Source organism: Haplochromis burtoni, unplaced genomic scaffold (assembly GCF_018398535.1).
Source record: "Haplochromis burtoni strain Fernald_Lab_line unplaced genomic scaffold, NCSU_Asbu1 Contig_1, whole genome shotgun sequence".
NCBI classification, from domain to species: Eukaryota; Metazoa; Chordata; class Actinopteri; order Cichliformes; family Cichlidae; genus Haplochromis; species Haplochromis burtoni.
Genome location: NW_024582362.1, coordinates 5,512,927 through 5,527,653, shown reverse-complemented (window position 1 = coordinate 5,527,653; position 14,727 = coordinate 5,512,927). Strand labels below are relative to the sequence as shown.

Here is a 14,727-nt window from a genome sequence, read left to right as displayed (position 1 = left end):
TAAATTACGGGCAAACATCGGGGGGCATCGCAGCACAGCGCCGGATTTAGACGTGAATTTATTGGGGGGAAAAAAAAAGGATCGGTCATGTTTGCGTGATTGCCATCAAAGACTTCAGCTGGATATGTACACGCAACTTCAGATTACAAACCAAAAACACAGCAATGTTTTTGCAATCCTGCAGAACAACAATTTTTTTGACTGTTTTTTCCAGATATGAAAATATGCTAAACATTAGAATGCTGTTAAAAACACTTCGTGGCATTAATGGCTTCACATATCCTATACATATGTTCCAAGTGGCTCATATGAGAAGACCTTCATTCAGATGACAGTTAAGGCAAAATACTTAACAAACATTAGTAAACAGTAAAAACACCAGTGACAAAGAGAGAACAGAAAAAAGATTATTGGAGCAGAAAAATGATTTACTGTGAGTCCTGTAGTCCTGTCCTGTGTAGACATCTCTCCAGTCCATATATCCATTAATATATGCAATATAAAACTGGTTTCAATTCACTTCCAGTTTAACCCACAATTCATCCCACTGCACATCACATAGCTTTTCACTTTAAACCCCCCACAAAAAACAAAAGGGAAGTTCTTTAAACATGGTCCTGTTTTTTTTAATGTTTTGATGAAGTCCATCAGTTACACTCATCCTCATCAGGTTTGTCGTTTTCTCTGGTTTTAAATGTGAGGGCAACACTGTTGATGCAGAAGCGCTGTCCTGTTGGGTCTGGTCCATCATCAAACACGTGGCCAAGGTGGGCATCGCACTGTGTGACCCAGATACAGAAACACAAAAAAGTCAGACGTTTGTGCACTTTTTTTTTTTACTTTAACCTCTGCTTTATAGCACAAACAACAAGTATCACAGCTAAACTGAATGAAACCTTGGCTTCTTTTGGTTCCTAGCACAACTCACATTTTTACAAAGGACTTCTGTCCCAGGGCTGCCCAGGCTGTTGTCAGGGCGCCGAATGATGGAGGTGTGGCTTTCATCACCCTCCCATGTCCCGTGAGCCTCATTGAATGCTGGCCAGCCTGTCCCGGAGTTGTACTTAGCCTCGGAGCTATGAAGAGAGGAAGGAAGAATTTAGTAAACATCTGCTGATTTTTTTTAAAAATGAGCAAACAGCAAAATCATCTTATACCAGTAAGCCCTCATTTTTCAGAGTTTTAATAAAAGATTATGGTCCAGTCCAGAAAATGTGCATACCCCTTTATTGGTTAGATGTATTACCTGAAGAGTGGAGCGTCACAGCAGACACAGTGATACATCCCCATTTCAAAATGGTTCAGGTAGATCCCACTAAAGGGCTGAGAACATCCACAAATACACACACACCAGATCACAATGTAAGGAGCAGAAATACTGCTCATTTCACTACCTGTGTGTTCTTCAGCACCCTGGTTTTGCAAGTGTATACAATGACTTGTCCTTAGTCCTGTTATAACAAGATGAAATATCTCTGCGTTTCATTTTTCAGGCTGTATTTAATTCATAATGTAGTAAAAGTGTGTCGTTGTGACACAGAGCAGATCAAAGTCCACCTGAGAATGTGCTGCTGTTGATGAGATAATGTATGTCACTCTGCTGGTGTGCTTATGTGCACGTGTAACCTTCCACTTATTAATTCTGAACACAAAGCTTCTTTGGCATTAGGTTACATAATAATTATATTGTTTTTTGTTTTTTTCATACACTGGACTCACCTCCTCAGTTCCTTTCTCTCTGGTGACTACATACTGCTCTGGGGTCAGTTTTTTATGCCAGTCTGTAGTCTCACTGTAACGTGTGAGGGACTGCAGGCCTGCACAGAGCAAAGGTCACACATTTTAGATATGCATATTTAAAACAAACCACATGTTTTGCGCGTGAGCGTGCGTGTGTGTGAGAGAGAGAGTGAATCATTAAAGCCACATTTGTGGCAGAGTTTCCTGTAATTCATGCATTTTCTTATCTGATCACATTACCATTAATAATACAGACTCTGAAAACTTTAAAGCTGAGAAAGTGAGGCTGCTTGGAAATATATTCTTAAAGAATAACTAAGACTAAAATATAAACATTCTAATCTCAAAGAATTTCCACTTAACTTCTGAAATACTCTTTCAAACAGAGATGTAGAACCTCTAATAGTAAACATTCGTGCATGATGGTGCAGCGAGCTGCAGCTCAAGTACAGCGCTGATATAAATCAGAAGTTCGCTCACGGTACCTTGACATGTGGACACGGGACGGATTATGCCGGGGATCCTCCTCGGTACCTCTGCAGCTCTGGCTGTGGCGTGTTGAGAGGCAACAGCGACAATCCGGCGGACGAAACGAGACATGTTTGCTCCAGTGGAGTCAAGTGCGACTAAAGTGCAGCTTTCAGTGGAGCCAAGCAAACTTGCCCCATCGAGATTTTTCACGCCGCGGCGAGTTTGGGCTGGTCCTCGCTCGACTTATCCGGGCTGTTAGCGGGGTTACACGGTCACAAAACACAACTGAAGCTACAAAGGTCAAAGTGGATGGAGTTCAGTCGTATTTTATTGCCAGCACTGTGCAAAGAGCGCAGTAAGCGCTGCTGAATGGGAGTGCGTATATGGATCAAAAAATTAAAATAAAAAAATCTAAGATTAGATTTTAGATTTTTTTTAAGACTGATACAGAGATATTTGTTGATTTAAAAATATGACATTCAAATAGGTAAGCCATATTTATTTATTTAATTCTTTTAGAGACATGAAACATGAAAGGATTTCTCTAGCATTTATTATTTATTTAACCTGCTCCTGTATGCTTTGCTTTAGTTAATAGCTAATATTGGCTATTTGCCAGTCTATTACACAAAGTCCATATACACATGTATATAAAATCTCCACCTCATCTCATGAGAGGTGGTATAAATACAATCCTCAGGCTCAGGTCCACTTGAGGACACTTTGAAGGTTCTGCACAATATCGTGGTTGCTCCTGGACTGCACTCTTCGGCACAAAGACCTCTGATGTTGTGCTTGGTATCTGTTGGAGCTACTCTGGGATTACAACACTTAGTGTTTCCATTTCCACTGTGACTACTTTAGCCTTTTCCTTTCACACCTGCTCCAGTTGTTCCTTCAGCCTTAGTTTGTGATGTCAGTTGTGCCATTTCTTCCTAGTACTGGTGTCCGCTGGGATTGCCACATCTATCTGCTGTTCACAACCATCTTTGCGGGTGTCTATTTGAATACTAATTGTTATTGTTATTATTAATAATAATAAATGGTAAAAGGCCTGTACTTGTATAGTCCCTAAGGACCCCAAAGCACTTAACACATTCAGTCATCCACCCATTCACACACTGGTGATGGCAAGCTACATTGTAGTCACAGCCACCCTGGGGCGCACTGACAGAGGCGAGGCTGGCGGACACTGGCAACGGGTGAAGTGTCATGCCCAAGGACACAATGACCGAGACTGTCCAAGCCATGGCTCGAACCGGCAACCTTCCGATTACAAGGCGAACTCCCAACTCTTGAGCCACGATCACACAAACAATAATAATAATAACCTGTTCAACTGTTCCTTAAGGCAAAAATCGGATGAGTTATCAGATGGTAGCTACTCATGATCAAAACAACCTGCTGAAGTTCAAATTGAGCATAAGAAAGAAGAAAGAAAAGAAGAAATGTGATTTAAGTGACTAAAATCACATTGCCTTAGTTGTTGGTGCCAGATGGGCTGGTATGAGTATTTCAGAAACTGCTGATCTACTGGGATTTTCCCCGAAAACCATTTCTAGTGTTTACAGACAATAGCACAAACAAAGAAAATATCCAGTGTGCAGCAGTTCTTTGGGTGAAAATGCTTTATGATGCCAGAGGTCAGAGGAGAATGACCTTCCTATCAGCTTCAAGCTGATAGGAAGGTAACAGTAACTCCAATACCCACTCATACAGCCAAGGCATGCAGAAGAGCATCTCTGAATACAAAACACTTCAGACCCTGGAGCAGATGGGATACAGGAGCAGATGCAGAACAGGAATGTACGTCTACAGTTCACACAGGCTCACCAAAATTGGACAATTATAAAATTGGAAAAACGATGCCTGGTCTGGTGAGTATAAATTTCTACTATGAAATCTTTCTGGTAGGTTCAAAAACATGAAAGCATGGATCCAAAGCTCCAGGCTGGTGATGGTGCCATGAAGCTGTAAGAGATATTTTCAATTCTCCAGCTGAAACATTAACTTTCTAAACAACTACAGCTTGCACGTTGGCAAAAACACTGCTTCACCATGTTGGACCCATGCTGAAGTACAAAGGTTGAATCACTGTGTCTAATAGAGAAACACCACAATAGACACGATTTTGCTTTCCTTATGCATATGTAGAAAAAAAAATAGTCAACTGATGAGGTCCGCCATGCACACATCATGTACACATAAACACACATTACATATAAATCGGTTGATGCACATCAGACAAAATATGACGTCAAAGCGTTACCTTCTGTGGTATTTAAACAATACAGTACTGATTATATAGTTTGATATTGGACTGCAGCTGGGCTATTGACTGGAAACAGGTTTCCAGGTTGGTGCACAAGGTCTACTATGTAGCGGCAGGGCTGTGAAGAGTGCAGCTTGTTGGAGGAATTTCTACTGAAAAGGAGAACCTCATTCCAAGCACGGTTGTAGTCTCCCCTAACAAGTGTGCAGCTCAGTCCAATGCAATCAGCCAGTGACTAAAAGAGGAGACAGAAGAATGTCAGACTGAGAAATAGGCTGAGGAACAAATATTATGGAGAAGACCTTAAAGAGACAGAGCTTAAATTGGGATGTCAAAACATGTTGGTCAGGAATAAAAAATATTAGGAAAGATGATGAACATAGCCGCTCATGCTAATGCTACCATGTGGGTAAAGAATCTGTACCTTGAACAGGAGTGCCCTGTGATAATAAATTCCCTTTTTGATGAAACCAATGGGAATAACATTAGACTGAAGTTGAATCTTCAGCTCACTGAGGTGCAGAATCCAAGAAAACTCGTGCATCTTTTCCTTCTCCACTGCTCCCCCCATGGCTTCACTCACCAGCCTGAAAATAAGAGCAAACCCAACCAAAGAAAATGCAGAAACCTTTAAAATAAAGTCTTTGTTTTCCATTCTGATCTCTCAGGGTATTGTATTTCAATGTGTTAGCAGAGTGTCTGCATTGCATACCACTGCTGTCATTTTTAGTCAGCTCTCCTGACATTTTAAGAGTTGGTGTGTAAATATCATTTTAATGTGTTTCCATGACTCCAGAGATTTGTTTTAAACAATAGCTGCTGATAAGTTACTTCGCTCTCTCTTTGCATGCCAGTTTCTGCATGAATACGTTACCTGGCTAAGGATTCACACTGCTCTTTTTCATCATTCAGTGGAAAGATGTATTCTTTGGCAATTTTTATTAGAATCTGCAATGAGACATCCTCCATCATTCCCCGTGGTTTCTCTACAGGAGACTCAGGCTGAAGATAATCTTTCTGTTTTTCTTCCTTCTTCTTCCTGAAGAAACAATAAATTAGAAAAGAAATCAGGGGAGTCAGTGCCTTAAAATAAGAAAGAAAATCACTACTTAATATTCCACCTTTGTGAACTCTATCACACATTTCACATCACAGGATCCATGTTAGTGACACTGCTTTATGCTCATCCTTCATATTAACAGGCACACTCTTTTTAGTGTCTAAATCTCCTTTATGTTATCTGATTTTATATACATGTAATGAAGAGAACATATCATTACAAGATCTAATCATTATCACTAACGCAAGATCTTTCAATATTTTTTTAAATGTCAATGTTTTTGGCACTATATCGTCTTTAGCATGCGTCAGAGATTGTTATCATCTCTAAAATGTTTAGACAGTTTCCATAAAAGGTATATGAATACAGCACAGGGATGTATTTGAACACACACAAACTTTAGTAATGATGATAATAATAATAATAATAATAATAATAATAATAATAATAATAATAATAATAATAATAATAATAATAATAATAATAATAATAGAGTACATGAAGCCATAATCTTTCTGTTCCTCTTCCTTCTTCTTCCTGTACAAAAAGAGAGTAAATTAGAAAAGAATCCTGTCAGTATCTTACAAGGAAAGAAAATCACTACTTAAAATTCCACCTTTATGACCTCTTTTAATTCATTTCACATTTCGTGATCAATGTTAGTGGTACTGCTTATGTTGAGCCTCCACATTAACAAGCACACTCACTTTGGTGTCTTACGGTCTCCTTTAACTCTGCTTTCGGACTCTGATGGCTTGCTCTGTGTTTCGTCTCGCACATCTACTGTCACCCTGCAACCAAAGGACATCAACAAAATGGTTTATATGAACACACAGCACTGTATTTTATAAATCTTTGCACATATATTGTGGAACCATTACTCTTTGTGACTGTTTTTCTGCCAAGGCTACAGGAAAACTTGGGCTTAAGGGACATTGCCAAGAACTAAATCAGGTTTGTCTTGGGGATATAATATTTATTTCACTCAATAACTTGCAAATCAATTTATAACTTGTATGAAATTCTTTTTTTCTGGATTTTTGTTTGATATTCTGCCTCTCTCCATGATTTTTTTTAGCATGCAGCATTTATGTAGCTACATTTTCATGTAGGAAAAGGTAGCATCTTTTAATATTGTCTTGAAATGGGATTATTTTTGCCACAACTTCCTGTTTAGCATGTGTCAAAAAGAGTGTCAATGTATAATAATCATCATAATAACAATAATAATCATAGCTGTGGCCAAAAAGGGTTTGGACAAAAAAGATTTTTGTCTCCAGAACCTCTGATGTTAGTGGTATTACTTGTTGTACTACTTCGCAAACACACTCACTTTGGTGTTTTACGCTCTCCTCTGACTCTGCCGTCTGACTCTGATGGCTTGTTCTGTGTCTCTTCTGGCACATCTACTGTCTCCCTACTAACAAAAAACATCCGTTAATTGGTTTATAGGAACACAGAAGAATAAGTCAGAAAATAAATTCAATCGTGAGGCCTTTTGCTTTGAAATTTGGCTCATGCAGAAGCTATGGATGAGACCAGGAATCAGTTACATAACAGGCTGTTTAAGAATGCCTGAAGTGTTGCGTGTAAATTCATGCTGGTGGAATGGGGGTCTGGGAGGGGTGAAGGGCTGAACAGAGGTACCCTGAAGGGGGTACTGCTCTCTTTTCCAAAGTTAATTTATGAAAATGCTGAAAGCATTAAACAGTGCATGCATATACAGCCTTAAACATCTAAGATGTGTTTTTTTATTGCGTGCATGCTTTATGTGGCTCAGTGAACACGCATGGGTATTGCATGTCTCTTTGTGCTTTTGCACATTTGTGATTTTGGGTGCAAGCTCAGAAGTCCATTATTTGAATCACAAGAAGCCCTCTGAGTGTGTCGCCACCCTAAAGAAGGGCTAGCGTACACTGCCACACTAATTATGCTACAGGCATAGTGGGGGAGAATGGGAGGAGGAAAGGGAATGAAGGAAGAATAGAGCACAGGACTGGAGCAGAGAAGGGGAGGGTGATTGTAATCTAACAGCCACAATAAATTTTCTGAGCAAACAACATGTTGTGACTTCTAGTGCAGGAACCTAATGGTCCCAGTCAATTTCTGTAATTGTTCTGGTTAATTTACTTTTATTACCAGGTGGGAGGAGTCAGCTGTAACTGTTTAGAGGGCTATTAGTATACCTTCCATTTGTCCTCGAAACATCTATCTAAACTAAAAGAATGTAATAATAAAGCATGCTTCTTAAAACAATTGGTGTATTTTAAGCACAAGCATTAAAATAATGTAGTTTATATTTCTCCTTTTAAACTATCAAACCTTACTCTAATATTAGATTCGTACTCTGGCAATACTGTTGCTTTGTTGACAAAAATAATGGCTTGCCGCTGGTTAACCGGTTGCTTGGACAGTTCCTCTAAAGTCAGCATCCTCTGACCAGGGCGAGCCTGAGGGAAAACACAAGAGTTGCATTTTAACTATTATGTGAAAAGTCATGTTGCATTCTTGTGAAAGACTGCCAATAACAAAAAAACAACAACCAACTAATGCTATGTTAATAAGATTGCATTAAAAAGTCCTTGAAAGGACTTCTGACAGCATACCTTTCCAGCATCGTAGAAGCCGCAGGTGATGATGTCAGTGGAGGCCAAAGAACTTGTCAGGCTGTATTTAAAAGACAAGTTGGAGTTAAGTAGGCTGTTCACAGCCAACTCACTGAAACTGTTCCTACGGGTCTTTGACTGGTTGATTTCCTGAAGTATTTCCAGGGCTCTGAGACACAGATAGAAACAACAAGCATAGACCAAAAGAAAGAAAGAAAAGAAAAATATTCTGTCATTACTAATAAATATAAAAATGGACAAATGAACAAAGGCACATGTAGTCACATCTAATATTGTCTTGCACTGCCATCTGTTGGTTATTTAGGGGATCACATTAAGCAATATCTATGCAGATATTGCATTTATTTTACTCGCCAGTCATTTATTTGGTGACACATCAGTCATGCTCTAATGACAGTGTTATCTATCACGTCTTACCCAAATTTGCACAACTCCACAGCAGTTGGCTCATCACTGGCACAGACATTCACTGCCAAGCATGCAATGTGCAGCACCTCCTTGGAGTGAGACTGCAGTAGATTGACCAGAAGCTGAAGACCTCCAACTCTGACTAGCTTGGGTTGAGTATTAGTTATTTAGTGAAAGAATTTCAAATGTAGTATCACAAAGTGAAACCGAATGCTGTTTACAATAATCCTGCTGTCTTGAGTAAAGTTTACAGCAATGATTAAAAACAATGATCATTATTTATTATTACTGAACATGAGAACAAGCCAGCATTCTGAGGTCACATAAACACCAACCTCTGTCCTAGCTTCTTCATCACTGGCCAGCACTGCCAGGCAACGTGCAGTGTTTACCAGGACTTGTGTAACTGTAGATTTCAAGGGTTCCAACAGAGCCTGTATGGCTCCATGTGACAAGATGCTACAGCGGATGATCTCATGTTCTGCCATGTTGCAAAGTGTGGCAGCAGAATTGGCCACTATCTTTGGACAGCTTTGATACAACTGCTGTATGAGGAGCTTGTCGCCACCTTCCTCATACACTTCACTGGAAAATACAATAAACAGGGAGGTAGGTTTAATGAAAAGTTAGACGGCTGACAATTACTGTAGTTTTACAAATTTATACGTTGTTAAAGCATATTATTTCCAAGCATACAATGCGTGGGTTCGAGAGTTCGAAGAAGACTTGTCTGGAAAAAAAAATGTATAAGACAAGATTGGAGAAGACAATGGAAAAGAAGTAAAGAGATTCCGTGTCTTATTTTTATGAAAAAAGGGGAGGACAGCATTCTAGTCCAGAGTAGAACACACACCTTTAAATCCCTGAAGTCATTCAGATTTTATGGATTTTATGTAGCTAATAATGGGAAAACAACTGAAAGGGTCTAGAAGTTTACAAAAAAATCATATTTGGATGCTTTATGCTGGACATAAAAGACAAAAACAGGCACTTATGTGCATGCATTATGGGAATTTTCAGAACTTCTTCCTTTTCTGAGAGATGTTTGGGATTATATGGGCCAAGGGTTGAAGTATGATTTGCCCAGGTCACCAATACTTTGTCTTCTTGAGGACAGGGGTGTCCTAGCACATCTGAATGATCGATATGAACCAGACAGTGTGTACTGGATGTCTGACAAATAAATACTACCCAGTAACTTATCATACAAATTGTCTCATATGCCTCATTCTGTGTCTTTATACTGCATTGTTCTTTGTAGATGTTTTTATACATAATTCCATACATTTTGAATTGTTAAAAAAAAGTGCATATATCTGTACAAAAACAATGAGGTATAGGTAAGACATCAAAGTCCTCCGTTACTCACAAGGCATTTGACTCGCTGTTATGAGTGAGGTTAGAGAGGGCCTGGGTTGCCGCCTCTCTCAGTGCCAAACTCTCCCTGCTCAGCAGTTGAACCAGGACACTGATACAACCTGAAACACAAAGGAATCCAACTCAATTACACTTTGTTGTGCTTACTGCACCTAATCTCAGGGTGGCTTGGTGAAGATGTACGTGCCAAGTTCTCTGAAGCGTTCTTTGCTGTTTGGGTGAAAGGTCAAGGCAGCCACAGCCTGACAGGCAGACGTCATCACATCAATGTTCTCCAAGGACAGAAGCTCAATCAGAACAGTCTCCACATCCTGCTCGTGAAGCACTTTGCAGGTCTCAGCTAAACACACAGGCAAGCACCCGCATACACACACACATAACAGAATAAATAAAATAGAGTAAATTATGTGGGAAAGTTGAAAGAAATCTGTTGTCTCTAATTGCCTTCTGTGCTTACAGCTCTGAGCCACCCTGGTGATGCATTTAATAACACCTGACCGGATTTCAGGCACACTGGGAGTGAGGACAAATTCCATCAACTTGGTCAGTCCTCCACTCTTGTGAATGAGTTGGACACTTTCACTGTCACTCAAGCAGTTAGCCAGGACATGTAAGGCCTCAGCATGTAGGTCACTGAAGTTCTGTGAGAAATAAAAAGATAGGTCGAGAGGACACAGATTTTAAAGGATTCTCTATTATTTTATTCTTATTAACACAAACCAGCAGAATAAAGACATATATTACCTAAACCATATACCTACCACATTATTCAGGATACCCATAAGCTTCTCAAATCCCTGCTTGTCTCTGAAGGTCTTGTTTGCATCTCTGTCAGTAGTGACATGTTGCAACGTCTTTAAAGCCAAATGCTGAATGACAGGGAATTCCGAATTTAAGAGCTGCAGAAGTGGAGGGATCCCACCTAATTCGTGTACCACCAGTCGGCTTTTGTAGTCCTTCATGGGGACAAAACAGCAAAGGTTGCAAAAGGTTCACAGAAATGTTGAAAGCATTTTTTTTCAACAATCCTAGGAGCAAATTTGAAGCTGTTTTCACTCATGAAATCTGTAAATGTTGGGAGAAATAGGTCAGGACTTTGTGAAGTTGCTCTTTCTCACACGTAGCGCACAGCAGGAAACAGTTCGCATTAACTGCATTCTCATTGCTAAGAAATACTTTAGGTTTGGCAGCAGTGCTGCCTTAGTAGAGCAGGAGGGAGGCAGAACACAGTGTGACCACTGACACCAGAGTTATTACCTGCACTATTATTACATAGATGAAATTGGACACAATAAATACTTTCCCTTGCAGAGTTGACAAGTTAAACACATTCTACAGCATTAAACATCTGCACTGTCACATGTACCCCTGTAATGTTATATCTAGAAAAGTTCAGGGGTTCAGTAAATACGGTATGTGAAGACAACTTTATCGTCTTTTAGGACTATAAAACATCACGTTAATTTTTCACAGTGAAAATCCTTATAATTTTTACATAAAATTACATCCTAAAGCCTGATGACTTTGGGTCACCTGTACTAGGTTGGAGATGGTCTCTAGTGAATTCTTCTTGACATCTGGGTCAGAACTAGACAGCAGCTGAATTAGAGTTGGCAGCCCCTTGTTGTCAAAGATCTGGGCCTTACAGAGGAAATCCTCTGACAAAGAAGCCAGGCACAGTGTTGCAAACTCGTGGACAACTGTATCATCTTGAACAAAAATGGAATTTGATTATATGAAAAGAAACAGAAATAAATAAGGATTGATCACAGAAATACTGCCTACTGCCATAAGTAAACACATGTGCTCTATTTTGATTGTATGCAACTTATACAAAGTAACACAGTTTCCTTTAGTGATCAAAATATATCTTAATCTTCTAATATCTATTACTCACCTTCGAGTGATAGTTTTTCAATAATTGATGGAATGGCATCTAATTTTTTCAACGCAGTCCTTACATCACCTTTCAGATTTAAACAAGAGACACTACTCAGTTACTCAGTAAGGCTAGCACCTTGCTCACTGTTAAATCAACAGAACAGGGAATCCAACATCTGGTAGATTAACAGATGCAAATTCCTGACAAACACATAGATGGCCGGTAAACTAAAGGGTCATTTGTAGAATCAAGACTGTCGCATGAGCTTGTAAGCTACCAAGTCCACTGCAGTCGAATCTGCATCAATGACGTAACTGGTCTGACGCACCATTGGTGGCCATGATGCCCAAGGCCATGAAGGCATTGCGTCTGACCAGCTTGTTGTTGTGAGTAATGAGTTGGCAGAGAGGCGCTAATGCCCCAAGTCCCAGCAGAGAAACCTTGTTCTCATCTCCTAACAACAGGGGGAGACAGTGAACAGGAAAGTTAGGCAGATGGTGATGAAGTGAATTGCAAATGTTGCAATTTCTGGATTTAAAAAATGCATATCAAAAAAATACACCATTACAAAACATCAGCCTGAAAGCAAATTTAAGACAGGATTTTCTGCTATTCAGCTGCAAGGTTGCCCATAGAAATAAAAACAATCAATAATATGTGGAAGGGTTAGCGGTGGGTACCCTACCATACCTTTCTCTGCAAATGTCTGGATCGCTTCACACGCTTTGATTAAAATGTCCTCCTCTGGGGAGTTCAACAGCAGCACTACTGTTGCTGGGGCTTTGCTCTCAAGGGGTAGCGGCTCAAACTGTGAGAGTCAACAGGGAGAAGGAGTGTTTGCAAAATATAAAATAAATAACTGAAATATAGAACATGTATAAAGTCAGGTCTGTCTTTTTGACTTTCATACTTCTAGGACAATGAGACAGGACATATCTCAATGCCCAGCATGTACCAACAGGCAACAACCTGAGAACATGTACATGCATATGATATCCTGATGCCGTTTTCAAACAATTTTGTGCCCAAGGCCTACTAAAGACCAAGCCACAATTTCAAAGTACATTTTTATCATCAGAACATCAGAAAACTTCATCATCTAGAATGAAGTCAAAGACTTTTTTATTGTAGTGGCAAATGGACACACTTTTGAGCATGACATCTATTTTTTCCCTTTGAGTTTCACACTCCCTCTTTAGCTTTCTTCAGACTGTTAGTGTCTGAAGTTAGTTAGTGTTAGTGTTATTATCCACTGGTTAAGGGGATGTTTCACCACACATGAAACTGATCATTCTTACCTCCTCACAAATATAATATTTACTATCAGTCAATGCTTTTGATGTGTCAATCAGAGCATTTGATATGTACTAAAGCAAATTCAAATTTCATTCATTATTTTTTGTGTAGTTAGAATAATCATGATTTGTTGACACAAATACCTGCTTGTATATCAACCTTAATCACCTTTGATGCCAAGCCCCAATGAATCAAGTTCCATAGTAGTAGTTCCAATCAGAGAGTTGTGCATGCTTTCTAATTGATATGTTCCCGGGATGTACAGTAGGCTGTGTTCATCATGAATTAAACCTTGTCAAAGGTTCAAAAATGCATTAATTAGGTTTTGCCAACACCTAAAGAAACATTAGGTGAGAACCTTCACAGACCTAAAGAAACATTCGTCACTCACCGTTTCCTTGATTGGCGTTTCCCTCTCGTTCCTCGACTTCTTTCCCATATTATGGCCTAAAGAGGAGCAATATTGATGAGAGATAGGTGTCCAATAACGGTTCAATGCGTTCAACTCTGTGAACCCATAAAGCTAGCTAGCTAGTTGTGCTACTATGCCACTCCTCAGTAGCACTGTCGACAGATTAAGCTTACAAAGCAGGCATATGGCAAGCTCTCTAATTACTATCTCAAAAATGAACCACGACTTACGTTTTCTTTCCAGACCAAGAGGCAACTTCGAGGTTTTAAACCGACAACAATAACCTCACCGTACTGTGTTTTGGAAAAGGAGGTTGACGCAACGTTGCCAGGCAACGGGTGCCATGTGGAACTAAATAATGGTCTAAACAATCGTTATTTTAACCTGTTGCAAAAGGTTATGGCTCCTATTGTCTTAGCAGTTTACTTCGGAAACACTGACAATGTATTTATGTAATCGGGACTTGGAACAAAAATATATTGGGTGGTTATTTATCCAAGTAAAGTAAAAAAAAAAAAAATAGTAGGCTATAGTCCATGAAGGAAATGCTGAGAGACACAAAAAAGGCGGGTATTAGCTATGTTGTTTGTGTGTTTTTGAACATATCACACACAGATTTACACAAACTGGTAGAATAAATCCTGGATAACAACGAGGGGGGCACAAGTTTATGTTGAGTGAGCGTGAGGTCAGATGAAGAGGTTGTGAATAATACCACTAAAATCATCATTGGGACATTGTAGCAAATGTGTCAGTAGCCATCAAAAAGTGCATGTAAAATGAACTGGAGCTCAATGGATTGGGGTCTAAATCTTTAAAGGAAAACAGAACAGTCTAGCAATTAGATGTATACGTGTCTATTACATTATAAAACACAACTTGCATGACCTATGGAGGGGTGAACCAGACAACTAAAGGTTCTGTGCTGTTTTCTAATTAACTGTGTAGTTTACTTTTGAGAACTACTAAGATTTGGAAAGCTCTTCAGATGTCCTTGAATCTGTTCATTGAATTACACTGAAGTTTGGAAGAAAGCACATTCCATCATTAAATTATCATGAAAAAGAAAATAAAATATATATATATATATTTTTTTTTATTCAATATAAATATTTTTATTCAATATAAATAGAGCTCAGTCAATATGAAAAGAAATGCGCTGCCGTGAAGGGTGAGCCATAA

General features: G+C 39.3%; 2 protein-coding genes across 7 annotated transcripts; both read right to left on the bottom strand.

Annotated features, from left to right (window-relative positions):
• Positions 1–7: 7 nt before the first annotated feature.
• On the bottom strand, positions 8–2,561 carry msrb2 (methionine sulfoxide reductase B2). Its single transcript, XM_005912071.3, has 5 exons — positions 2,226–2,561; positions 1,720–1,817; positions 1,247–1,323; positions 929–1,076; positions 8–779 (listed from the first exon to the last, which is right to left on the bottom strand). Exons 1-5 carry the CDS (start codon positions 2,338–2,340, stop codon positions 648–650), a joined length of 570 nt encoding a protein of 189 aa, XP_005912133.1. The 5' UTR covers positions 2,341–2,561; the 3' UTR covers positions 8–647.
• Positions 2,562–3,486: 925 nt separating this feature from the next.
• On the bottom strand, positions 3,487–14,116 carry armc3 (armadillo repeat containing 3). Of its 6 annotated transcripts, XM_042228952.1 has the most exons (21): positions 13,776–14,114; positions 13,525–13,580; positions 13,302–13,424; positions 12,528–12,645; positions 12,166–12,291; positions 11,853–11,921; positions 11,489–11,664; positions 10,717–10,911; positions 10,413–10,596; positions 10,143–10,295; positions 9,948–10,056; positions 8,914–9,163; positions 8,588–8,724; positions 8,150–8,318; positions 7,890–7,993; positions 6,877–6,963; positions 6,251–6,334; positions 6,042–6,080; positions 5,358–5,522; positions 4,908–5,070; positions 3,487–4,718 (listed from the first exon to the last, which is right to left on the bottom strand). In XM_042228952.1, exons 5-21 carry the CDS (start codon positions 12,191–12,193, stop codon positions 4,512–4,514), a joined length of 2,319 nt encoding a protein of 772 aa, XP_042084886.1. In that variant the 5' UTR covers positions 12,194–12,291; positions 12,528–12,645; positions 13,302–13,424; positions 13,525–13,580; positions 13,776–14,114; the 3' UTR covers positions 3,487–4,511. The 6 variants fall into 6 exon arrangements, with proteins under 6 accessions (XP_042084886.1, XP_005912135.1, XP_005912137.1 ...); XM_005912073.3 differs by lacking the exon at positions 13,302–13,424 and having other exon boundaries at positions 6,877–6,960; positions 13,776–14,116; XM_005912075.3 differs by lacking the exon at positions 13,302–13,424 and having other exon boundaries at positions 8,588–8,679.
• Positions 14,117–14,727: the final 611 nt, after the last annotated feature.